This window comes from Cyprinus carpio, chromosome A7 (assembly GCF_018340385.1).
Source record: "Cyprinus carpio isolate SPL01 chromosome A7, ASM1834038v1, whole genome shotgun sequence".
Taxonomy (NCBI): Eukaryota; Metazoa; Chordata; class Actinopteri; order Cypriniformes; family Cyprinidae; genus Cyprinus; species Cyprinus carpio.
The window spans coordinates 17785366-17813013 of record NC_056578.1 but is presented as its reverse complement, the minus strand read 5'-3'; the positions used below and the strand labels follow the sequence as shown (position 1 = coordinate 17813013).

Below are 27648 nucleotides of genomic sequence, written 5' to 3'. Positions count from 1 at the left end.
AGGATTTTACTTAAATCGTGTTGTTTCCAACTACATGCAAGTTCCTCCGTGGAAGTGTGAAGGCGATTATTGGTTTTATTTATCTGCGACATAATCGTAGATGTTTTTGCCGCGATCCAGTGTTTTGAAGCTTCCTTATCCAACAGTGGAAGTGCGAATGTCTGTGTTGGGTAATCCTTTAATCCACAACCTCTTTGAGAGTGTCAAAAGCCCTTTTAAATGGTCTATAATGTTTATTGGATATTCTGAGGTAAACGCTAACGCTGCAGGAGGCACGACGAGGAAATAACCTGTGATCGCTTGATGTAGATAGTCGAATAACATGCTGACAGGATAGATATGTTACAGCAGAATTCGTGAGAATGAAAGAAAGGGGCAAACGGGCTGTGCCAAAGAAAACTTTAACGTTTACGTGACAGTTTGAGCACCCCAGTGGCGAGAAACCCTAGCTAACCTTTATTTTTTTAATACTGCAGTCTGCTTTTATTGTTAATTTCAACCAAGCCAATATTCGGTCTGCAAAATAGGCTACACTTTATTGATAGCCTAGGTTAGTGGTCTAGTTACTGTACAATTTTAGACCACCAGATTGGTGTTTTATAGTATACCTACCGATTAGATAGACCATGGAAAATGTATTACCCTACTTTGAACAACTTAAAAAAAAAAAAAACTTGTCCAAGTTTATGAAAAAAAAACGTGATTTGTTAAATTGGAATTTAAAACAAATTGGAATTGGAAGACATCTTAGAAATATTTAGAACTTTTTCGTGTGAAACAATTGAAAGGTGTCTTTAATAAGGTCATTTAATGTGTTATCACATTATTTTTTAAAACCAGATCTTCACCTTAAACCGAGTCTGTGTTAATATTCATACTGTGTTAAATAGACTAATGCTTATAACTGTTCTTAGATCCACATGAAACACGTTTTCAAGTTACATGACAAAACATTTTTACAGTGCTGTTTACTATACTGCCTGTCAGCTGAATTTCTTCCTGATAAATCCTGATAGTCCTACATACTGTTGTCTTGAGAGTGGGTGGTATCTCTCTCACTCAGCATGGTCAGAAAGGGAGAGAGAGTATGTAAATGTTCCATTTTAATTATATTTGGAGGACGGCCCTATTCTCTGCCCAATAAAAATGGACCAGGGCTGACACCTGGTTATAAACACAGGAAGGATTCCAAAGTAGTAATCGCAAATCGGCAGAAAAAATCTTCAAGAGACGCAATGACCTCCAGTAAAGTTGAACTGCCTGGAGAGGTGAAGAACGACCCGGCTGCGCTCATGGCATCTCTTCATCTGGTGCCCTCGCCGGTACCCAACCCTGAAATCAAGTACACTAAGGTTCGTGAGACTTTTTACAACTTCTTTCAAGAATCAAAAAATTGCTTAAACGGAAAACGCACACTTCGATTAAAAGACACGCTTGATCTGTTGTGACTGCGCGCAAACAAATCACTGGTAAAGAAGCGCAACGTGTTGCAACCATGGCATTGATAACAGGCTCATTCCTATACATTTAAACAGAATGTTACAGTATTAATCTTCAGATATTGCGGCTCATAAGTACGGTAGATGATGACTTGATCCATGAGGCTAGTCTGCATATGCATTTGGTCGCCTAGCAAGTTTTGGCTATATGGATTATTCTTTAAGGACGCAGTATAATTTTTATGCTGTTTGTTATAAATAGGCCTATATCGATTCTCCGTTTTATTCAAATCTAATAAACTGGCTATATTTGTGTCCATATAAAGAGTGTGAAAGTCTAGATAGGCTGCCTGTTATCTAATAGAGGGGCATAGAACATGAAAGTTTTCTCGGTCTTGATATAGTGACAATTGTGAGTCGCTATTTTTAATAATCTTATTTAAACCGGTTAAGAAGTTTTGCCTCGAGCAGGTTGTCATGATTTATGACTTTACTTTAAATTATAGGCATTTCGGTGCGCGTTAGAGATCCGCCTATCTCTCCTTTGAATTCTGTGGTACAGTCTATAGTTCAGCTTAGTATCTAAATTATTCATATTTTCTTTATGTTGTGGGCAAAAAAAATAAAAAATAAAATCACCAACATGCCATGTTCATTATTCTAATCACAACGCAACTACTTTACATTAAGCCGGATCATGTGTATGAAATTTATGGACACTTGGACATAAATGCCAGTGTTCCGGGATGCAACCCATAAGATTTAAAACAGAAACTTTCTACAACTCTAAAAATTGCAGGGCTGGTAACAAGTATAGCCGAGTATAATGACAAAAACGCAAAGTATGCCATGTCAAAGTCGACTTTCGCATTCATTTTTAGACATTAATTTTGGACTTATTCAGATGTAATGAAGTTTCAGCACTATTATATAATTCTAATGTAGTCATCTTATATTAATCTCTCTAAATGACAAAGAAGTGCTGAATCATTCCATAAAATGATTATAAAATAAAATCTCTTGTTTTGTTGGTAAGGATATCTTAAATGATGCCTGTTTTGACAGTAATAATTTTATTGCTGTGAGGTGAGAGAATAAAGTCAAAGTGCAGTGCAGGCCAATTATCACTGTGGTAAACAGAGTAAAGTTCAGCCAGAGCAAGAGCTGGAGACACCTGTGACATACACACCCTGCATCTCCAGCTCTCATTGCAAACCTGCTTTCAGAAGCACATGGGAGTGTGAGAAGGATTCATCCTTAGGAATTTGTGTACTGGTTGTATGGGTGTGTGGGGGGTTTCAATTTGGGAATTAGTGATGTGAACTCTCTTCACACCCTTTTCCATCTCCCTCTTTCTCCTGGATCTCTTTCTCTCTTTCCCCACCCCCTCTCACTTTTGATTTTGTGTGCCTGGTGCAGCACAGCCTCTGATGTAACAGTCCAAATATGCCCAGTCAATACTATTCCTTCAAATGTAGCCAATGCAGAGCCAAGTTTTTATTATTTGTGTAGGTCTGAGGTTAACCCATTTTAGCGAAACTCCATGGAGACTCCTTAAGTTGTTTTCTGTGCTATTAATGAGCAGTGCTTTATGCCAGAGACGCTGAGTTATCATTAATGGGCATACTTAACATCTCATTCCTCTATCACTGTCAAATACTAATGTAAATACTGAATCACATCCAGTCTGGCATTTAAAGTGAAATAATTAATATCAAGCAGTGAAAAAGAGAGGTAGTGCAAGGGCAAGTAATTCAGTTAGGTAATAAAATAATCATTACAAAACATATTTTATTAGACACAGTCATAGTAATATTTTGTATTTATTTATTTATTACTTTTTATTATACGAATATATTATAAATATGTAAATATATTGTGCATGTTTCTATTACAGTTATATTTTGAATTATTTTGTTTACTGAAAGCCTTCTTTATAAGGTTAGCACTTAATATAATGAGTGCTGCAATTTTTATATAGTTTTTAATTTATTCACATGCTAAATCCAAATAATCTGAATAGTTAGGATTGTTACTTGTACAGTGTAGTAAAATTGCTACAGCGTGGACTTTGTGCTCCCCAGTAAACTTTTCACCCCTCCAATTACATTTGTGCTTATTGTGTGACAGTCACTATACCTGTATTTGTTACAGATTTGAGATTAAACACACTGATAGTAAACTTATCTGCCCTGCCATTGAACATTTACGACTGAGTTTCCGCTTATCATGCCGATATTTCTCAAAGTCCTGTTGTTTGGTGCAGTACACTTTACAGTCTTACAGAATCTCCTCTTGACTCCACACAGCGTATAAAGAGTGTGTGTTTGACTGGTCACAGGAGAGCTAGTCTGGTGAAGGAGTTCTCCTTCTCTCTTTTTCTGTATGCTGGCCCACTGGGCTGATAATGGCACTAAGGAAGCCATAAATTTGTCTCCGGTGACGGCTGGTTATGGATGTTTTCTCTTCTTTTTTTTTCTCTTCGGATTGAAGAGAGAAAAAGAAAGGAAAGGTTATGTTGATAGGTGTGTGTGTATCAGTGTAATTGATTAGGACCCAGGAGTCTTTTTGAAAGAGAGGTGTTGGATTCCAGCAGGCAGGGTGATGATTTGCTCACTCCATTCAGTTATAACACATAAGCGAAGCAGACTCTTGAGATTAAAACCTGGAAGAAGATAGGAAACAGGAGACAGGATATTGCTCTCTCGCTTTCCCCTGTGCCACACAGCTGATAATTGCACATTTGGAATAGATGTGGTTTGCAGACAATAGAATTTATCAATTATATTCAATAAAAAATCATATATAGATAATCCTTGCATAGAATTCTGGGTTTTCTAATGAATGTGGTTTAGTTGTTCAAGAAATAATTCACTCAAAAATTAAAAATCTGTCATCATTTACTCTGTGGAACACAAAAGAAGATATTTTGAGGAATGTTTTCACAATAAATATAGATCAAATATATTTTTTGTCCATACAATGAAAGTTAGTGTGGTCCAAAATATCTTGATTTTTCCAAATATCTTGTTAAAGAAAGAGTGAGTAAATGATGACAGAATTTCACTATTTGTCTGTCCACGTGTATGTTTCTCAATAGTGAGAGCTTCATGGAGAAAAAGACACTTGATAGCCATTTGTTGGACATGTCTTTATATTTTAAGGGCTTAAGCGTCCAGCCAGGACAGTAGTGTGTGCTGAAGTGAGGACTTTTGTAAGCTAATCTGGGAGACAGCTTGAGTGAATGAGGTAGGCCCCATCAATCCGTCAGTGTATGAGATAGTACAGATGGGAGTCAGGGGGGTTTTCTGCTCCAGAAGCTGTCCAGCAGGGTGTAATATATGGCTGTGTCTCACTGTTAGGGTCAGTGGCCCTGACTTACGAGAGTCTGTCCCATACCTCTGGAGTTTTTCACTTCAAAACCCACCATTTCTTCACATCAAACAGCGGCCAAAGTAGAGCATACACTGAGAAGCTTGATTTATTGTAAGCAGCACAGTGAGGACTCTCTTTCTCTCACCCTCTTTTGCTTTGACTTATAATTCTTACTCTTGATCTTTTCTTCACATCTTCCTCATTGATTATATTTGGCCTTTGCACTGTTTTTCTCCCTCAGGAACAAAAAAAAGCTTGATTTGTCTTTGTATTATTAGTAATAGCATGTTTGTTCTAGCTACTTTTTCTAAATTTAAGCACAGATATGCTAAACAAATGTATTACAATTTATTAATATTTTTTGTTGTTAAAAGATTAACAGAATTTAAGCGGGTAACACTTTATGATTCAGTTTGTTAAAGGAATAGTTCACAGAAATCTGCAAATACTGTCATAATCCTCATTACTCTCCCTCATGTTATTCCAAACCTGTATGATATTCCTTCTTCTGTGAAACATTAAAAAAGAAAGGACTTGAGGTTGAACAATGAATTTTTTTACAGCATTTATTAATCTAGATAATATATAATAATTAATCTTTAACAAATATGGTATTCATAATTCTAAATCATATACTACATAAATATAATAAATTCATACTAAATAAATACAATACATATGCTATTGTTCATTGTCCAAAATACATTTTAACTATTGTTAATTTTTAAATCTTAAGACATTTTAAAATTATAAATGTAGAAATTAACGTTAATCAAGTTTAATAAATACTAAATAATGTTTATTGTTAGTTCATGATATCTACATTAACTAATGTTAATAAGTTGAACCTTATTGAAAGTTAAGACTAAGATTTAGACTAAGATTTTTACCTTTTTAGTATGTAATGCTTACTAAGATTGACGGTAGGGGGTGTCTCTGTCAACCTGCACTGTAGAGTAACATATGTTGCACAATTTGACATCTCAGTTGTGGTAATTGCAATGAATTATATTACAGAAAAGAGAGAGTGAGAACATGACATGCAGTCTCTTTTCCATGTTTTAAGCTCCCTCTTCTCCTGTAACATCAGTAATTATCAACATCCTGAAGTGTGTCCAGTTACAGAGTGAAAGTGAGCTGCTCTAGAAAGGATATGAAACTTCCTGTGCAGACTGAGACCCGGGCTGCAGGTGCCCTGTTAGGATCCGTCTGGCTCTGGAATCCTGGCCTGTTCCATGAAAACACAGATAAAGCACACATAGAAAAGAGAATCTATTTACAATGGCCTAGAACTGTTTGCCATTAAATATCCCTCATGTGTCTGAGCCATTAGAAGGTGCTGGCGGCCAAACAGATGTTTCGCTGGCTGTTGCATGAGCTTTGGCATCCTCTGTCCTCATTCCTGCTCCGCTTCCTCCTGCAGTTGTGCGAAACCTCCAGAGAGCTTGCTGGGGCAGATGAGAAACGGATCAGCATTCTACAACTGCTAGAGTCATTCGAGCCCACCCCCCCCCCACCCCCCAAAAAAGACTCTTTTCTCTCCCAGAGGAACGAAGTCAACCTCTTGCTTTTGTGGCCGATAACCCTCTTTCCTGTGTGAAGTAATGCTGGTGATAAAGAATCCCAGCAATAAGGAGCATAAGCCTAGTGATGCTGTCATCCTACGCTGTGGGTCCATCTTCCACAATCTGTTTATGATAGGCACTGCATATCTCACCATCTAATTAGCTTTGCAGACGAGCGAAGTCAGCACCGTGAGACTGACAGCTTGAATAAAAAAAAACATGGAGTGATTCTAAATGTTTGCAGCTGTCTTGTGCTGTGGCCTGCATGTAAAATCTCAACCTATCCGCACTCTGTCTTATTTCGTAACAGCCTGTAGTACAATGTGTTAGTGTAGGATGAACTGGCAGTGTTTCTCTTTCTGTTTGTGTACTGCATCAAGTGGCTGTTTTGTTTACAAGAAAATACATTTTCTGGCCCCCTGCTGTTGTAAACAAAATCTAGTTGTCACAGCTTGGCAAACTCAAGTTTGAAAGTTCTTCCAGCACTGTTCCTCAAACAAACTCTACTATATTTTTTATGATACATTATAAGAATTTAAGTAAAAAAAATATATAATAATAATAATAATAATAATATATATATATCTTTTTTTTTTTTTCAATTTCAACAGCAAAGAAATGCGTAAGTAAAATTAATGTCATTTAACTGAAATGTTTCTTTGCTTTTGTCTGCCAAAATCAAGCAAAAAAATAAATAAAAGCAATACATATTATGGATTGAAAGAAAGTATTAAACTGAGCATATTGCACCTTTTTTAAGTGATGTTCAAAACTTTGTTTATTAAAGTTCAGCTCTTTAATAAAAATGTCCTAATAATACCCAGCATCCTGAAACCTGTCATTAGTAATTGTTAAACTTTAAATTCAACAAATATTAGAGCTGTTTGACAATTGAATATAGTTGTTTATATTCTGTTTTGTCAACCATGTTTACACTTGAGTCCCTATTTAGCAATGCTATAATTGAAATGTTTTTATGAAGTCTTCACAAGGACAAATATGGACCATAACTGTGTTTACACTGAAATGGAATCATTGTAAAGCATGTAAAAGTTAGCATAATTTGAGTTTATTTTGGCTTGTTAATTCACTCAAATGGACATCAAAGTTAGGAGATTTAAGTCATTGTGACCTGTGAGAACTGTATTGTATACTTCAGGTGTTAAAATTAAATTTCTAACAAGAAAAAAAGCATTTTTTTGCGATGTAATTGTGTAAGAAGTATTCAGTTTAGACAGTAAAGTACAAATTCCCTGAAATAATGCTTAAGTGTAGTAATGAAGTACGATAACTCAAGTTCTTTACAGCCCTTCTGAAGCCTCCAGCAGGGTTACGGCAAAGAAGCGGTGATCAATATGAATTTTTGCACTTTTGCACTTGCGTTCTTATCCCTTTTCTTTAATCAAAGCCAAAGTATAAAGAAAGCTTGAGAGTTGATTTACTGCACCGGCCTGTCGCTCTTCATCAACTTTCTCAATGGGAAGAGACAAAAGTCCGAGAGCCCCCAGAGCTCAGGAAGACTGGGCCAAATGGCCTCTAATGGTCGCCTTTTTCTAGTCATGATTTAGATGGTGGCCCAGTCCGCTGCTCACCCAGCATTCCCCTCTCCTCCATTCCGGGGTGCCGTAAGTGTGGGGTTACGAAGCGCATAAAGCTACCCACCGTCTGCATTCTTCCCCAGCCCACTGGCCTGTCACAGATGGCCCTGATTTAAGGCATTCCACTACAGTGGCCTCTATAAATTTTAAAACTAATTCGCTCCTCTACGGGCCTTTCTGTTTTTGTAACAGGCCCTCAGCTCGATGAGGCCACTGACACTTTTATGAAGTGCTCCAAATGAGAGTCAGATTAAAGGTAGCCCCCTTAATGCAGGAGGCCTGTGAGGTAAGTAAATGTATCGGAGAGGAATCAGCATGGTACAGACTGATACCTACCCAGACCAGGAGTGATTTATTCATGCCAGTTTTAGGGGAGACACAGAGTGGGAGTGACTGAGGCAGCTTGAGCTGCCTCGGAGTCAACTGGCATTTTATACCTGTTTTCTAAAGTAAACACACCTCTTGGTTTACAGCCAATTAAATTGTACTTAAGCCTGTAAGTTTACATTAGTAAACATGTTGGAGAGTTTGAGAAGGCCCAGGGCCACGGTTCACTTTGAAGCAGACGTCTTCCTCTATGCAGATGACAGGAAGGGTAAATGTTTTTTATGTTTGAGTAAATGTTCAGCTCAGAGCCAGCAGATGCTTTAACACCTTATCCTTCACCGGTTTGTTGAAGTCAGTTTAAGTACCATCTGTTTGCATAAGTCTTGAATATTGAAATCTCACTCACTCACTTATTTGTATGTTGTGTGCTTTGAAAGCAATTTGTGTGCATAGAAAAAGATGTATTTCTCTTTTCTTCTTTGTCGAGCTTGAAAAATCCGTCTTTTGGAATCTGAGGCGGTTGTTTTACGGGCCGCTTCTTTTAACGCATCAGCAGAGCCAGAGTGCCGCCCGTGTTTTATGATCTCATAAACGAGCAGTGATGTTGTGAAATGTGTCTCTGTGTGTATCTCTGCATTTGTGTGTGTGTCTATGCACTTCTATCTGTGTGCGCATTTGTGTGTGTTGTGTGTCTGATAGGAATTTATCTCTCCTTTCCCCTTTCCCCCACCTCTTTCTGTCTAGTTGCTGGATCACTCCCAATAGAGTGATATTGGGCAGCCCTGCAATAGCACACGGTTCCCAGAGATTCCTCTCACAGTACAACCATGAAACACACAGGGGGAGAAAGATTGTCTCTCTTAATTCTGTGCATCATCATGAAGTTACTAAATAACTCACTGTAATTCCTCCTGGGTCTAAAGAAGCACATTTTATGGGTGGTGTTTGACATATTCTGCATTAAAATTCTTAATTCTCATGCAAACAGTTGTCTTGTTTCGTTACATCAGTTATAAATAGTGGTGGATGAAATATTCAAATAATGTACATGAGTAAATGAAGAAAGGCATATAGAATAGAGCTCATAGGTTTGAACTCTGGAACCTGATTCAGTAGGTCCAGCATAAAAGAATTCAAAGGAATTATTCGTTCACAAATCCTATCTCAATTAATGTGGTTTGAAATTTATATACATACATATATATATATATATATATATATATATATATATATATATATATATATATATATATTAACATGTTATTTTAGTATCATTGAGATACTATTATAATTTTGAATAATATTTAGATTTTATTTTATTCCTTTTTTTTTAAGTTTTAGTAATTTTGTTGTTTCTGACTTGTATTATTTTTTGAAATACGTAAATATGTAGTTTTTTTTCTTCAGTTTTAACTAAAACGTATATATAGTTACTGTCCACCACTGATTTTCAGTGAGTTTTTTATGTATATATTTATTTAATCATTCATTTTTGAAAGGGGGCCTCACTGTTTTAAAAACTAATCAGTTTCTTTCTCTTCTCTCCCTGTAGATTTTTATTAACAATGAATGGCATGATTCTGTGAGCGGTAAGGTCTTCAGCACATACAACCCGACCACAGGGGAAAAGATCTGCGACGTCCAGGAAGCAGATAAGGTGTGTGTGTGTGTGTGTGTGTGTGTGTGTGTTTCTTAGCATGCTAGTGTGTTTGTCAGCAAAGTGTGTATTTGGTAATTGGTCAAAGCATTGCCAGAAACAGGTTTGGCACAATTGCTCTGTTGGACTACATTTAGTCGTCCAGCACCGCTATTGTGCTTCTCACTTTCAGCCATCACTCAGCATGAATAAGCGCCCAGAACTGAAAGAGAGGGATGGAGGGAAGTAGGGGGCTGTAGTTCAGTCTAATGTGGTTAAGCAAGCTAGAGGCTGTAGTTCCTCTCTGTAAATCAGGCAGGAAGTGTGGAAAACCAGAATGGATACAGGAAATAAAGACCCCCTGAACGTGCAACTGGGGAAGTCATTGAGACTCATCCGGAATGAATGGATTTCATTTGTCCCAAAGGTGGACAAACATCTGTTCACAGGATAAGGTTTTATCATTAAGCGCTTTCCTCTCTCTCCTCCTCTTGTTTCTATCTCTCCCTTTCTTTATCTCTTTCTGTTCGGTCCCCTCTCTTTGCCTTTCTGTTAGGCTGATGTGGACAAAGCCGTGCAGGCTGCGCGTTCGGCCTTCTCTCTGGGTTCAGTATGGAGGAAGATGGATGCATCTGAACGTGGGAAGCTGTTGTTCAAGCTCGCTGACCTGGTGGAAAGAGACAGTGCCTACCTTGCTGTGAGTACTTCAACCAACACTCGCCAGATGCAAATACTAAACCGTTACTCAAATGTGTATGGGGGGAACTTTCCTAATTTATCTTTTTGTTGTAACGTTTATTTTGTTTTTGCATTGAAATGTAGAGACTATACATGGAATATAAATTTTATTTAATAAATGTAAAATTATATGTAAATATTAGGTATAATGCAGTGTTGGATATAATGCAGCCTTTTTACTTTTAGGTTTAATTCATCAGCATTAGCTATACATTGGGTGTCATGAACAATAATGAACAATACTTTTAACAGCTAGGTTAATGCTCATTTCTGCATGTTTGAATACATTTTTAACATTTAAAGTTGAATAATTTAATATTAGTTCATGTATTAAGAACAACAGTGAATAAACAATGAATAACAGTGTATTTACAAAATGAACTTTTAAGATATATGAATAAATGCCTTTTTGTAGAAAAAATACATACAATACAATATTTTTTTTTCTTTTCTTTTTCTTTTTTTTTCTTTACAGACTGTAGTGCTGTCACAAATTTATTTTTTGTTTTTTACTCAGATCAACTATTCCAGTCTTATCCATCAGATAGAAACTGTATTCCAAAATATATATGTATAGGCCTTTATAAATAAACACTTACAACAACTTTAACTGTAACACATTTTTTGTAGGTTTTAAAGATCCTGCATCATGTTTTTTGATTTCTTTGATATTTATTTAATTACTGGTTTTGTAAGTACTGCTCAGTTAGAACCAAGAAGCCTGACCCGTGCTCTCTTGTTGGCATCAGTCTTGACTCCCTCGTAACTATCACCTTCACTCACGAACCAGCGGACTTAAATCAGGTCTCATTCTAGTCAGTGCCAGTTTTTGGTGAGTGAGAATCAGATTTAACAGGACAGAGCCATCTGAGCAGACAAAGACGCTCACAACAATAAGCAAGTGTCTAATGAGTGGGCCTGTCTCTCTGCCTCAGACTTACTGAAGCTTCATGACAGGAGCCGTAGGAGTTGTTTTTCGAACAATTTTGATTTGCCCCGCAAAAGTTTGAAACCCATGATGATGACAACACCGAGTTGAAACACATGACCTTTGGGCGCTAACGATCACTTAGGTTAAGAGCGAAACGTAAAAGAGAAGTATTGTTCCTTTCTATGACGTGCTTTTATCTCTGGCGTTCTTCCGCCCTGGACATCTGCTTTTACATCCCACTCACGGAGATGTGTCTAAAGAGACAGATTCAGAAACAAAAGTGCTATGTTTGTCTTTGTGCGTGCAGTTCTCTCCGAAACCTGCTGTAGCCATTTCGAGTAAATCTCTTTCATGTTACAGTTTAGACTTTGTCTTAAATGGACTGAAACAACAGATTTTCTCTATCCAGCTCTGAACTAGTGTCAGAGTGTATTGCTTTGAAAGAGAAATGCGATGTCCATGTGGTTACGATCACTCCTTATATCAATCTAATCCCATGTCGATAAGAAATCATGGTTGGCTGACATAGAGATAACAAAGGCAGGTCTCCGGTGATGGCTATATGAGTATCATGTTTCCTAGGGGAGCAGATGTAAGTGTGTGCTTTAGATATGCTTAGTCTGAATGCAGCTTGGTGGGGGGGTGTCAGGTTTAATCTCTATGATTGATTTTTTATCACACACCCACACTCTCATCTTCCTTCTCTCCTCTCAGACCCTGGAGTCTCTGGACACTGGGAAACCTTTCCTCTCCTCGTTCTTTGTGGACCTTCAGGGAATCATTAAAACTTTTCGATATTTTGCTGGATGGGCAGATAAGATCCATGGTTCCACGATTCCAACTGGTAAGCTGATGCTCATCCTGTCATAAATCCTAACCATAGAATTAGGCAGCATGCAAAATATTGGGGAGCTTGGGTTGGTGGGGCGGTTGTCTTACCACCCTAAGGATATCAAAAGATATCAAAACAAAAGTTTGGTGGTCTTTAAAGTAGACTACAGACATTTTTAGGATTTTAGTAACCACAAAAGTTAGCTTGGATGCAAAGTTTCGCCTCACAGTAAAAATATAAATACTATAATAATTTGACATTTCATTTTAAAAACATAATTTCATTATTAAATATATATTTTTCCTTAAATAAGTCATTTTATTAAAACATCCTTTTAATACTAAAATGATGTGTAAATAATATTGAGTGGGGGACCAAATTTTTTATTTATTTTTTCCTATAAAATTTTATAAAATAAAACCCTATGTATAAATCCTTACACATAATTTTTTCTACTTGTAATTGTGCACCTTTTCATGTTTATGAGCACTACCATTAAAAAAAGTTTGGGGTCAGGTTTATTTTTTTGAAAGAAATTAATACTTTTATTTAGCAAGGAATATTAAATTGATCAAAAGGGATAGTAAAGACATTTATGATGTTACATAGGATTTCTACTTGAAATAAATGCTGTTTTTTTAAAAACTTTATATTTATCAAAGAATGCTAAAAATAAATCTGTCACCGTTTCACGGTTTTCAACATTGGTAATAATAAGAAAAGTTTCTTAAGCACCAAATTAATATATTAAATTGATTTCTGAAGGATCATGTGACAATGAAGACTGGCGTACTGGGTGCTGAAAATTCAGCTTAGCTGTGACAGGAATAAATTAGATTACTAGAAATAGAAAACTTATTTTTTAATTGTAATTTTAATTCACAATCTAACTGTTTTTACTGTATTTTTGATCAAATAAATGCAGCCTTGGTGAGCTTTTAAAAATTTCTTTCAAAATCATTAAAAAAGTGTATATTCATTATTAAATTTCACATATTGGGGTTGGTATATTATATATCCAAAATCACATAATGTCACTGATATAAACTGTATGATGATGGTGACACAGCAATACAGAAGCAGATATTTTGGAGAGCATGGAAGTACTGGACTGGAAACTGTCCAGACCTTTTGGTGCAGGCCCATCCTAGACATTTTAGGGAGTTTGACCTTGAGCAGAGAGACCACATCTCTAAGCTACGGTAGAGCTGTGTTTTCTCTGAGGCCTGCAGGAGATGTTGTGGGGTTATGAAGGTGCACTAAGGGTAAACAGACGAGGTCCCGTAACAGTTATAAATCTGAGTGCTAATGGCCGCCCTCCTGTGGAGTACTGCCATCAGTGGAGCACTGTGACAGCTACAGGGCCGGGGGGCACTACGGGGCACGGGGGCACTGGGGGTCTGTTCTGGCTAATTTAGTTGTTTGAAAGGGACGCGGCAGGGAGCCTGGAGACTTCGGGACAGCAGTAGACTTGCAGCATTGATGTCACGGTGCATCCATTAGTGTGCAAGTATGTGTGCGCGGGGGAGATTGTGAAGCCGCCCTTCAGGGCCCCCATGTCACATGGGCCATATGCAAGAGAGGTGTCCGCCGTAATTATTGTGCATTCCAGCACTGTCTGTCACTATTTCTCTCTGATTGGCTCATGCAGTAATATTTACACTTATACTGTCCTATACGGTCCTTCATATAATGCACACACTCCAGTCACTTTTGTATTTGATAATGTCTCCCACATATTCACTCTCTCATCTTACACAAACAAGCACACATGCTGCTGCATGCTGTTATTATATGATTTTCACAGCAGGAGAAATAAAAATGAAGAATGGAGGGGAAAAGAACTGTAAATCCCCCTGTCAGTGCTGGAGCTCAGCACTGGGCCTTTGTTGTGTTGCTAAACCAAACTTGCATAGTGGGAACTCACAGTGATTCGCTTTATTTCATTTCCAATCTCATCCATAATAGAATTACAGCACAAACAAACAGAATGTGTGTTTTTGGCCATCTCTTATCTGGCCACCAAGTGAGATGAATCACTGGCATGCCTCTCGTCCAGATGCTTTAGGCCAACTGCATGTTTCCTTAGTGAAGGATGGAGTGATCACACTCTTTTCCATGTTGCTGTAAGACAAAAGCAGGGTCATTCATATACAGTTATATTATCTAAGCTCTTTCGACTGAAAATTAATGTTAGTAAAAATGTCAGCTAATGTGATCTTTTCTGTATATTGTCATTTATTTTCACCTTTTATTTCATTTGTTTAGACTTTGTTTATTTTCTAAGCATAAGTATAAAGTGTATTTGACATTTTCCCTGTGTTGACTAATACTCTGGTTCCCTTTGTTTTTTTCTGTCACACAGATGGAGAATATTTCACTCTTACCAGACATGAGCCCATTGGAGTTTGTGGACAGATCGTTCCTGTGAGTGTTTTGGCCCTAATTTTCCTTAATATTCTTTGCTTAATATTTCTCTGCCATCTTCAAAGTCCTAATGGGGAGGGATTTGAAGCCCTTAGTGAGGATGACAGGGTTGTTGAGGTTTTAGTTTTTGGTTTAGTTTCTTTCCTTAAAGTTGACATGAAGTTGAAATTCTATCTTTTAAATTCATGTTATTGATCTTGTTGTGAATGATTCATCCATGCATATTATTTTTGGATTAGAATTTCATAACTCAGTCTTCCAGTGAAACAACAGACTTCTTTTTGGAGAAATTTGATAGAATCCTCCAATCATGTATTCTGCCTTCCCCTTTTTATAAACTTTCTGCAAGCTTGCATTCAGATCTGCATCTATCCAGTCAACAAGCGATAGACTGAACCAAGTCCCCACCCTAATTCATTTCGCTCAGATGTACATTACAATACTGCAGAAAAGATCTGCAGCTATTTCCATTACACTGTAGCTTTAGAATATATCACTCATGTTACTGGAAGTGTTTGAGGTTCTTATTAGTCTCTGTATGGTTTGCTACAAACAGACTGGCAGGAGGAGGTCATGGCCTGTGCCAGTGAGGCAGAAAAAGAAAGAAAAAGGAACTGAGAAATAATGAAGAAGGGTGAGAGGGAGGTATACTTGAAGGACAGAAATAGAAAAAAAAAATGAAGTCCGTGCTTACCACTATAGACCTCATGACATGAGAAATGACTTATTTCCAGCAAGGCACACCAAATATTCCACTAAAATCTGGTCCATCTAGCAGGTCTTTGAGGATTGTAAGAAAATGACAGGCACAAAGTAGCCTAAGTGTTACAGAAGATTGTGTAACTCGGTTTCCAAATGAATGTGCAGGAGTCTGAAATCATTAGTGAAGGAGTTATGCTCTCAAGAAACAAAGATATGAGTTTGTCTGAACGAGCTCCCACAGTAAGTTCCTGACCTATGTCTGTACAGTGGAACTTCCCCCTGGTGATGACAGCGTGGAAATTGGGGCCAGCGCTGAGCTGCGGGAACACTGTTGTCCTGAAACCTGCTGAGCAGACCCCTCTCACCTGCCTCTACATCGGTGCTCTGATCAAAGAGGTACAGCAAAATGATTTTACAACATTGTTTTGAATGAAGGGATAAAATAGTATCCATTCTGTCCACATCACATTCATAATACAGCAGTAAAATGATACAAAGTGATAAAAAAGCAACATCAACACACATTCATGCAAATGAGTGATATTTCATCATTTGTTCCCCACTGCACCCAGACCTTTGTTGCTCTGCCTCTCTTTCTCTTGGATTAAGAGGCCCATTTTCTTCTCTTCCTTTTGATGTTCTGTCCATCCTCTCATCCACAGGGCCTGTAGGGAGGTCGGGTGGGTCTGGATTCCCCCTCCACGGCCTGTGGTGTTCTTGGCTCAGCTCTCATCTAACGCTTTTTCCTCTCATACTGTTTTCACAGGCTGGGTTTCCACCGGGAGTCGTCAATATTTTGCCAGGCTATGGGCCAACCGCGGGAGCCGCGATCGCTTCACACATGGGCATCGACAAAGTGGCGTTCACAGGATCAACTGAGGTAATTTTCCTATCAGCAGAATGGAAGAATCACACCCTCTTCCCTCATCCTCCTTTCCACCGGTTTGTCATAGGCCCCGCCGTGAATGACGCTCTTGATGTGGACTCACAGTCTTGGTCTTCATTCAGGCATCAGTGAAGTCCACAAGACTTCTGACAAAAGTGCAGACTTGTAGGAGTAATTTGGAACCACTGGGATGTGCAAAAATTGTACCTTAAAGGGTGCAACTGCTTGTCACTGCAAAAGTTCCCTTAAAGGGACAACGTTGTACCTTATTTATGCCTAAAGGGTTCATAGTAGTACCTTAAAGGCCCCAATATACTCATGACAAAAATCTTTTTTGTTCTTCGCTTTACTCTTGTCTGACCTCAACGGACTGAACAGAAGAAATGCACAGGAGATTTTCACCTCAAAACAGAGCACAATTTATGTAATTGTCAAATGGTAGCTTGAAGGTATTTACCAGCCAGAGCTTTGGCAGGCTGTTTCAGACTCCTAAAACGAACTCTATTCTGGCCTGATTTTGTTTGATATTACATCACACCAGTTTGCTCTTCAATTCCACTTGATGTATATTGGGGCCTTCAGGGTACATATCCCTACTTCTGTCATTTTAAGAGTACTGCCCCTTGTGACAAGCTACTGTACCCCTATAGGTACAATTGTTGCAATTTTTTTCTGACAGTGAAGGGTTAGTGAATTTGTACCTCATTACTGTGGGTAATTATAATGAGAAGCCTGAGGAATTTGTGTTTATAGGGGGGTCTGTCTGCAGTCTCATACTACACACTCTCACACCCAGGAATGCTTAGCGGACCACCTGGCTTTCCAAAATTGTTTCTAATAAACAGATTTTAGGTGGAAGTGGAAATGAGATGTTAATCCACAGGTGGTCTGTCATAAGTACGAAACAGAAACGAGAAATGGACACCATGCGCCCGCTTCATGTACTGTTAATGTCGTGCCAGTCTGGTTGGACACCTGAGTTCATTTACACTTTATAAGTGTCCCGTGCATACTGTATAATGACTACCCTTTCTATTGAGCTCTATGCATCAGACATTAGACAGCTACATTGTGGCCCCAAAGGAAAAATTAGTCTTTGAAGCCAACTGTATAAATTTAATAGAAAGCCAGGGACTGAAAATAGACACCATGTTAGGCACAGAGAATTTAGTGCTTGAAAACAGGCCTCACTGACAGCGACATAACTCTGCTGTGACAGCGTATTTTAAACAGTGATTATTTCTAGCTACACTTGCCACGCTGTTAAGATCCCTTAAGCCCTTTATTCAATTACAGCCTCTCATAAATCGAAATATTTCGTTGTATGTTTTGATCTGTTCTTACACATGCAGCATGTTTTGTTATTAATTGAGGTGAATTTTGAGATTTAGAACAGACAGAGCCAAAGCTTATGATGCCATTAGCTTCACCGGAAAAGTGAGTTTACATGCCTGGTTATAATCGAGTTACAGCAGGTTTTTACGTAGTGGAGCAACAGTCTAAGCAATCTGTCTGTCCAAGAATAAATTAATAAATTAAATACACAAATTACCTGTCTTCTGAAAAAAGCACTTGATACATACAACCACGTTATCTGGGTCTGTTAGTCTGGCTTTGCAAAAACCAAACTGTAATGATTTCAGTTATTTACTGAACTTTGAAAGTACATGTACACTGCCGTTCGAAAGTTTGGGGTCAGTAAATTATTTTAAAGAAATTAATTATTTAGCAAGAATACATGAACTGATCAAAAATGACAGTAAAGACATTTACAATGTGACCAAAAAATTATATTTCAAATAATTGCTTAAAATAAATAAATAAATATTGCATTTTCTAAAAAACACATATGTTAAATTGTAATATTTCACAATATAAATGTTTCACTGTGTTTTTGATCAAATAAATGCAGCCTGGGTGTGCAAAAAAGAATTATTTCAAAAATATTACAAACACTTACCGACCTCAAACTTTTGAACGGTAGTGTAAATGTACTTGGTGTTTATCTTTATTGTTAAAGAAACAGAGAATTGTGTGCGTATGTGGGTCTGTATGTGTACATAAGACTTCTCACACAAACAGAAATGTTGTTTCAACAGAAAACAAACTAAGCTTGTCTCCTTGAAAAGCACTTGTTGAAATGCAACAGATGTTTCTTTTTGTTGCGAAATGACAGTTAAGTAATTTCCCAGTTCTCGGATATTTTGATGACTGCGATGACTATTTCTTTCCTTTAAATCAAAATGTCATTGATAAAACAAGAATGGAGTGACTGAGAAAAAAAACATCAACAGGCCACACAAATCCTCAGATGATCATAGCATCACACTGAAAACGGTCCCAACCCACCCGTCTTCACCCACACGTCCAGTGACTGACTTTCACAGGAAACAGGAATCACTATACACCCCACCCTCTCGCCCTTCCTCTTCACTGGCAGCAGCCACACAGGGGTTTTCTCTTCCCCTCCCGTCAGCACCGCTGCTGTGGGTGTTGCTGAGCCATAATCTGGACTTGATTAGGCAGCCCAGATCTCTCATGCTGTGTGTGTGTGTGTGTACATACACAGACTCTGAGTCACTTCAGCCGAGTGTATAAGGGAGGACTGAGCCGGGGGGTGGAGTGAGGCATTCTGGTGCGTGGTGTATGACTTGCCCATTGCTGCTATTTGTGGAGTATAGCCCCTTTGTGACAAGTGTGCAGTGTGATTTCTTTTTCATCTTAAACGAAGCAAAAAGCACATTCAACCAAATTTTAAAGTGGTTTCAAACATGTTATACATTTATTATTATTTTGTATTATTATTTATTATTATTAATAATAATAACTATAACAATAAGGAGCAGTAGTAGTAGTAGTATACACAAATTAAGGTCATGACTGCAGACAAACCAGAAGTAACTAAACACTGCGGCACTGGTCACATAACTTGACATTATGTGACAACAGCTCAGCTGTTTTTAAACAACTGTTTCCAATGAATTAGCACTACACAAATTTTTAGTTCAGCAATTTTAGACCCACCCACACACTTTTTATAACCATTTTTATATACCTTAGTGAATACTATATTTGTATTTAGTGTAAATGTATCAGTTCAAGTCAAGATATTATGCATTTATTCATTCAAAATCAGAAAAAAGTGTGAATTATGAATTATAGGCTATCATTGGATAGTTATACACTACATAATCATGATTTTTTTTTTTTTACAAATAAATTAATACTTTTAATGATGCATGTAATTAATCAAAAGTAACATTCAAAGACTTTTATAAAAAAATGTATTTCAAATAAATGCTGTTTTTTTTTTTATCTTTCTATTTATCAGTTTCCACAACAGTATTAAGCAGCACAACAGTTTTAAACTGTGGTAATATTAGCATATTAGCATGATTTCTGAAGGATCATGTTACACTGAAGACTGGAGTAATAACTCGAAAATTCAGCTTTGCCATCATAAAAATAAATAGCATTTTAAAATGTATTGAAATAGAAAACAATTATTTTAAACTGTAATAATATTACATTTTTTACAGTATTTTTGATCAAATAAATTCAGTCTTGGTGACACTGAATAATACTTAAATATACTCTTCTTGCAAAAACAAAAACAAAAATTCTTACCGACCCCAAACTATTTAGCAGCAGTTGTGTATATTTAAAAAGGCACTGCCACCTTAAGTAGCTTCAATGTTAGTAGCTTATATTGTAGCTGACCACTTTTTTTAAAAGAATAGCTTTACTACAGCATAACTACTTCAAATTATGATGATCTTGTTGCTTGAAAAACTAAAGTAGCCTCCAAAACTGAGTCCAACACTCATATAGGTTTAGTATCTGTTAGAGGAAAGCATTTACATTCGCGCAAAGAGCCCAGCTTCCATTTTTCCACTGAGCAAGAGTGTCAGAGGAAACTGAGGAGGATTGTTTTCCCTTCGCCTTCTCCCCTCTCCTTTTCTCTTTCCGCTATCTGATGGAAAACAGATAGAGAAAATATTCACTGTCAGTAAGTATGTTTTGCGGAAAGGAAAAATGTACAAATGTTTGTTTATTGTTAAGCGCTGAGCTGGCTGTGAAGAGTGAGACGGTCTTTCTCACACACACACATACGTGCAGTTAGAAAAGAATAGTTTGACGTGAGCATAATGTTCTCTGTGATGTGAAGCAACGCCACGGACAGCAGCTGTGCAATGTCTTCAGTGCTTACACAGGCCTGAACAGCCTGTAAGATGAGAGCCAGTCCACTGCAAATGTGAAACTTTAGGTGAAAAGAAGTGTGAAATACAGTTGGAAGAGATCAGATTCAGAGAAGAGCAGCAAAGGAATGATGAAACAGTAGACTGCTGTTAAAAAGAAACATGCTCCTTAAGCTCAGAGAAACCAAAACCAGACCAATAATCACTACATGTGCTTTCATTTATGCACTAACAAAGCCGATGAATGCAATTCAAGGGTCTTGTTTCACTGTTATTTTGTGGCTCCAAACAGTGTTGAGCATCATACACAAACCTGCGGTCAGTTCTTCCTGTTCTCGATTAACCCACAGATACTGTTGTGTGTTGGACATTCCATTCTCTCTGGCCGCCACCGTATGCACAGATATTTAAGATATGTGGGCTGAATATCATGGGCCTGATAATGGTGCTGGTGCTGGTTGCCTTGCTGAAGAGGGGCTTCTCATGCAGCAGGATTTATTAATGACAGCATCCCACTGATGTTGAGATTTAGTAAGGCTCCTCTGTGAAGTCCTGCTGATTAAAGTGGCTCTTCTCTTTCTCCACAGGTAGGCAAGCTGATCCAAGAAGCAGCAGGAAAGAGCAATCTGAAGAGAGTCACGCTAGAGCTCGGGGGAAAGAGTCCCAACATCATTTTTGCAGATGCTGATTGTAAGTATTCAGACGCTGTTTTACGGCTGGCCTCCTGTTGTCCCGCTGCAACAGTTTGTGCACAGGTGCTACTCCAGAAACTCTCTCTGTCACTTGACATCAAAGACCTTCATCTTTTAGAGCTGCGTCTGGGCAAAAAAAAGGTGTCTTATGTTTTTGAGAGGCCCATATTCATGCAAATGAACTTATGTCACTTCCTAAACCCTTAATCCTTATTGTCTTGAAGTATCCCACCAAACCAAGGCAGAAGTCAGAGCTTTTAAATGTTTTCAGCAGCCGTGAGCACGGCCCCCCGTAAATCAGCTGAATGGACCCTGCCTGGACGCATCACACCACAGTCGTAAATCTGCTGGCTCCCATTAACCCTTCAAATGCCACAGCCTGCCACCCTTTTCCCAGGTGTCCATTATCCCATGCAGATCCACATACTCAAGTGTATGCATGCATAAACAGCAGACACACCAGAAGAACAGGAGAGAAATTTGTTACAGCTGCCTAACTAGAAATTTATGGCTCCAAGTCTATTAATAAATGACTTACTGCAATGTAGGGGATACATTCCTCATTTATCACCTGTTGTTTGGGCTGTTATTTATTTTATTTAAACAATAGTGCACTGCTGGCAGATGTTTAATAATGTGTTTTCTCTCTCTTTCTCAGTTGAGCTGGCAGTAGAACAGGCCCATCAAGGTGTTTTCTTCAATAATGGTCAATGCTGCACTGCTGGTTCCCGTATCTTCGTGGAGGAGCCCATTTATGATGAGTTTGTGCGAAGGAGTGTTGAGAGAGCACGGAGAAGGACAGTGGGAAATCCCTTTGACCCAACCATTGAGCAGGGACCTCAGGTAAGAGCCAGTTAATTGCTTAAATGTCATAAATAATTAATATGTATTTACTGTGTAAATTTTTTTTAAAGCAAAAAAATAAAAAGTAATCAAAAACTTAAATGTACTTTTATATGTACTTTTATTCAGCAAGGATGCATTAAATTGATTAAAAGAGACAGGAAAGGCTTCTCTTCCCAATAAATGCTGTTCCTTTTTATTTCCACAAAAATAATAATAACATGAAAATAATAAGAAATGTTTCTTGAGCAGCACATTAGCATATTACAATGATTTCTGAAGGATCATGTGACACTGAAGACTGGAGTAATGACTTGCATGAATACAATAAATTTGTAATTATATTAAAATAGAAAACATTTTTAATTTTGTAATAATGTTTAACAGTATTACTGTTTTTACTATATTTTGTAATCAAATAAATGCAGCCTTAGAGCATAAGAGACTTCTTTTATTAACATTAAACATTAAAAATCTTAAGAACTCCAAACGTTTGCATGGTAGTGTATAATATATATATTTATATATACATATATATATATATATATATATATATATATATATATATATATATATATATATATATATATATATATATATATATATATATATAAAGGAATATTTTTACAATAATATCTTACAATATTAGCTCAAAATGCATGTCATTACCTATATTATTAAACAAAATGTGAGCAAAAATCTGTACAATAAAACATTAATAATCAAACAAGACATTATATTATCTGCATAATCTAGACAATTTGTTATTTTTAAAATGTCTATGCCTGTTCCAATTGTCTGAATAAATAAAGACACAGGATTCAATAGTTGATCATCTCTGTGTTGGCTGTGACAGGTGAGTGCGGAGCAGCAGAGTCGTGTACTGGAGCTGATTCAGAGCGGCATCACTGAGGGAGCTAAACTGGAGTGTGGAGGCAAAGCCCCCCCTTCTAAAGGCTTCTTTGTGGAGCCCACAGTCTTTTCTGATGTACAGGACCACATGCGCATTGCCAAGGAGGAGGTAAGCTTTCTTGATCTCTGAATAATGAATCTAATTTCAAATGTTCAAATACTGAGTCAAAGTATTATAATAATTAAAAAAACAACAACTTTGTTTTAGATATTTGGGCCAGTTCAGCAGATCATGAAGTTTAAAACTATTGAAGAAGTGATTGAGAGAGCTAACGACACAGAATATGGTCTGGCAGCAGCGGTCTTTACCACAGACCTCAACAAGGCCATGACTGTCTCTGCAGCTCTGCAGGCCGGCACTGTCTGGTAAGAGTTATATCACATCAACAGATCCTCTCACAAAATAAAACACAATCGCTATCCACTTGTTTTGTTTTGGGCCCTAATATCATTGAGTTATATGCACATCTTAATGTGCGCACTGCAAAAATTTATTTTTAAAGAAATTATTTTTTGTCTTGTATTTCATTGAAATATCCAAACATTCTTAAATCAAGATACATTTAATTGAGAAGCAAAATGGCATAAGACATACAGTCTTGTTTTCTAAAAGATTTATCAAAATTAAATGACTTCATGCTTGTTTTCAGTTTCAACTTAATTTATTTTTCTTACCCCATTGGTAGAAACAAGACTTAATAGTAAATTTTCTTCTTAACGTGTTTGTGACACAAAACATGTCACATATCTTTGGAAAGCTGAGATTCTTGTGAATGATGCAAACCATTGTTAACCATTTTGTTTTTCAGCTAATAGCTCCCAGCTATAGTCATCTGCAGAAATCTGTTTACAAAAAAAATAATAATAATTAGGCAGAATGTTTTTAAATATTTCAGTGCGTTCAAAGTTGTATTACTCAGTACCACTAAGACTTACAGTGATTGTGAGGTTTCTTCTGTTTAGGAATAAACCTCAGAGTATCACTTTCCAAAAGAGACCAAAACCATGCATTTACTCCAAATGGTTCAAGAAAAGCATGCAATTTACTTTGGGTATGCCTTTTCTAGGCGTTTTAGGCAAATTTTACAGGAGTACTAAGGGGATAATTTAAGCATGTTCAGATATTTGTACTGTAAAACAAAAAATCTGAGCATGAAAATAAGTTTTTGCAGTGTAGTCACATTTATTTAAATCCAGTGATTTAAAGGGGTGCTATTATGCTTTTTCACTTTTTCACAAAATTAGTTAGTCTGTAATGTTGCTGTTTGATCATAAAAAAGATCTGCAAAGTTACAAAGCTCAAAGTCCAATTCAAAAGGAGATATTTTATTTAACAGAAATCACTTTTCAAAAACTACAACAAATGACTCGTTTAGACTACAACACATATTTTCCGGGATTTGTGATATTACAAAGATCGACGAATGGGAAGAGACCTGGATGAGCTGCACTAGAGGCAACGAGTGTTATCACTATGTCGGAAATACGCTAGCTTTCTCAAGACAGACGAACTTAGAGTGGTTACAATCTTCTGGGTTTAAATCGTGCTCAAATTGATTTGATTTTGATGCAATATTTACACTGAAGCTCATAGCAGGTGGGTATGGCAAGGGGCATGACATTCCCCGACCAGGCGGGTGCTGCCAATCACAACACACACTGGTCCAGCTAACCAATCACAGCGCATTTCATATTTCAGAAGGCAGGCTTTCATTTGATGCAGGAACTATTCCAGCCGCTCATGCCAGACTGGGGAGAAAGGTGTTGTAATAATGTAAAATATGTGAAAAAATATATGTTTTTCGAACAACCTAGTATAAGAGCCTGTTCTAGTACACCCCCAAAACAAAATCAAGACATTGTAAAAGAGCATAATAGAACATGATCTGTAATTTTGTGTGAGGCGAATGAACTGAAATCCCAATCGCTAAAATTGTGAAATGTATTTTTTTGTTGTGCAGGATCAACTGTTATAATGCCCTGAGTTGCCAGTGTCCTTTTGGAGGATTTAAAATGTCTGGCAATGGTCGTGAACTGTAAGTGCATTTACAAACAAAATGACATCACAATCGCATACATTTGTGTTTTCATTAACATCATTGTTCTCCATCTTCCAGGGGTGAGATCGGACTGAAAGAGTATACAGAGGTGAAAACCATTACAATGAAGATGTCAGGGAAGAAATCCTAAAGCACAAATATGTACGTTCCTAACAGCGGGAAGTCTTCCTCTGAGGTTAACCACTAGCCATTATCCTTTGGTAACCACCCAACACTTCTGCATTGGAGCACCTCTCCTCCTGCATCCTCATAGGCTGTTATCATGAACCACCCTTCATTTCCATCCCGCGTCCACTAGCAGCTCCACATCCACCGCCACAATTAATCACCTACACCCATTCCTGCTGTGACCTCCTTTCGCCAGCTCCACTAACCATACTTAAGCACTCGGAGTCATGGTGAAAGAGGGCTACGCTTTTGACCACTGCACCAGCAATGTGCAGACACTAACAGACTACGAACACTCTCTCTGAGACCACATGGCCAAAGGAGGTCTATTGTGTCTGAGGGGTGCCATTCTCAAACCTCATAATTAACTTGCCTTTCCACTGGGTAGAAATCTAGTAGGCATATTAGTTTTTACTAAGACCACTGAAGCTGTCTGTCTCAGAAAAAAAAACTGTTTTCTTTGAATGAGTATTAATTCTAAAATTTGTGTAATTGCTTTGTATTTTTATTTTTCATTTCATTGTTTGTTTTACTTTGTATAACTTTGTCGATGTCTTGACCAATGTAAACAAAAATGATTTACCTCAAAATGAAAAAAAAAAAGAAGAAAAAAAATCTTTGGTGTGTATTTTCAACAAATGATCCTTCATTGATGCCCATTTATTGTTAGGTTTAAAGAATTATGTACTATGAATATAGAAGTTAAGGTGTAGAGTAATTTCATCATTAAAATGTTTTACTCAGTCTTCTCTTGAAGGTGATTTTCTGGTTGTCTTGTTACAGATTTATGATGGGAAAGTTATGACTGAGAAAAAAAAAAATCATTAGTAAAAGAGGGGGAAAAAATCCCTGTACAGAGATCCTTTGCAAGATGGATTTCTGCTTCAGTTGTTGCATTTTTCATATGACTCTGAGTTTTAAATCTATTCAGATTTATGTCAAACAGGGTGAGAACAGACTGAGTCAGAGATTGTTTGCTAAGAGCTCTTCAGCTATGAGCAATATAAGCCAGATAAAAGAAGCACCCAGTAGTGCAACTACCTTAGAAGTTGCATTCCCAAAGATAAACAGTCACAATGGATTTTCCCAGCAGCAACTTTAGTCAGAACAATACGCTTGATGAAAATACTGCTACTTTACACATCACTGGTCTGGATCTGGAAGAGCAGAAAAGGACAGCACAGAGCTTTGAACTAGAACACAGAAAGACCACTACAGTGATAGTTGGCCTTCCTGTGGATCGTGTGGAAATTATTCTGAACCATTTCCTTATGCGCTAGTATGTGACAACAACTGAAGAACAAAAGTGGTTTGTTTCACCTCAAAAACAGTGTTGCATGTTTTCAAGTGTGAACCAATCAACACAGGAAAGTGTTGGAAGGTTGCAGGCGAAAGGCCTTACAAGGATTGTTTAATCCATTTGACGTTGTTGCACAATGGTGTCATCGACCCTTCCCTCCTTAGGAGTCTGTTTAACAGTATTTATAATTCTCTGGAGTCTCATATGATTACAGTGTACCAAGTTCACACCGATATTTCTACATGACAGTAGTGTAAAATTGCTGCTTTTTAGTTAGAAAAACATGATAAATCAATAAATGGCATTATTACAGACTTTATGTGTGATTCTTAAGGGTGTATTTTCATTTTTATGACTCTGGTAGTGCATAGTGAATTCAGATGAACATTAACTTTCTCACACACTTACAAAATGTCTCTTTGTTCACAATGTGAGAATGATGACAATGATTGTTTCTCCTTTGGGATCCTAATTTCAACCAGCTTGGACTATGCCCAAGGTTAAATGGCAAAGGTGGCATCCATCATGATCGGAATTCCAATATCTTTCCTCAGAGACATACATTTATTAGATGAAGCACTTATGGAGTCTGATAAATATCATTCACTGACCATTAGCCTATGGTCTTTTAGAGGATTTATGGTCAAATAGATCCGTATAACCTTCCCATCTACTGAACTAGGGGATGAATTAAACATTTGTGTATTATCTCTCAGATAGGCGCTGGCATACGTTTCCAATCCAATTAATCTTCTCTAAATAACTATGGATTTTCTACACTTTGCCAAATAGTTGATAAAACTAATGCATGTCACATTTATAAAATGAGATTGCAATATTAGACGCTAGAATGTGTTAATTTGTCTTCATCAAGATAAGCGGAGAAAGCTAAGCTGGTGGGAACTGGAGAACTGCAGCACCCTTTACAAGCTCCTCCTCCAGAGGGAGACACTTTCTCCCCTTCAGCCATATTAGTAAGAATAACACAGTAGTGTTTGAACTGCTTTAAAATCTCTTG

The 27648-nt window shown here is 37.4% G+C and overlaps 1 protein-coding gene across 1 annotated transcript; it reads left to right on the top strand.

Moving 5' to 3' along the window:
• Nucleotides 1–1112: 1112 nt before the first annotated feature.
• LOC109044997 (retinal dehydrogenase 2-like) lies at nucleotides 1113–26073 on the top strand. Its single transcript, XM_042760041.1, has 13 exons — nucleotides 1113–1352; nucleotides 9857–9961; nucleotides 10497–10637; nucleotides 12324–12453; nucleotides 14807–14868; nucleotides 15838–15966; nucleotides 16337–16450; nucleotides 21243–21345; nucleotides 22006–22190; nucleotides 23047–23211; nucleotides 23311–23468; nucleotides 25064–25138; nucleotides 25220–26073. Exons 1-13 carry the CDS (start codon nucleotides 1236–1238, stop codon nucleotides 25290–25292), a joined length of 1557 nt encoding a protein of 518 aa, XP_042615975.1. The 5' UTR covers nucleotides 1113–1235; the 3' UTR covers nucleotides 25293–26073.
• The last annotated feature ends 1575 nt before the right edge of the window (nucleotides 26074–27648 follow it).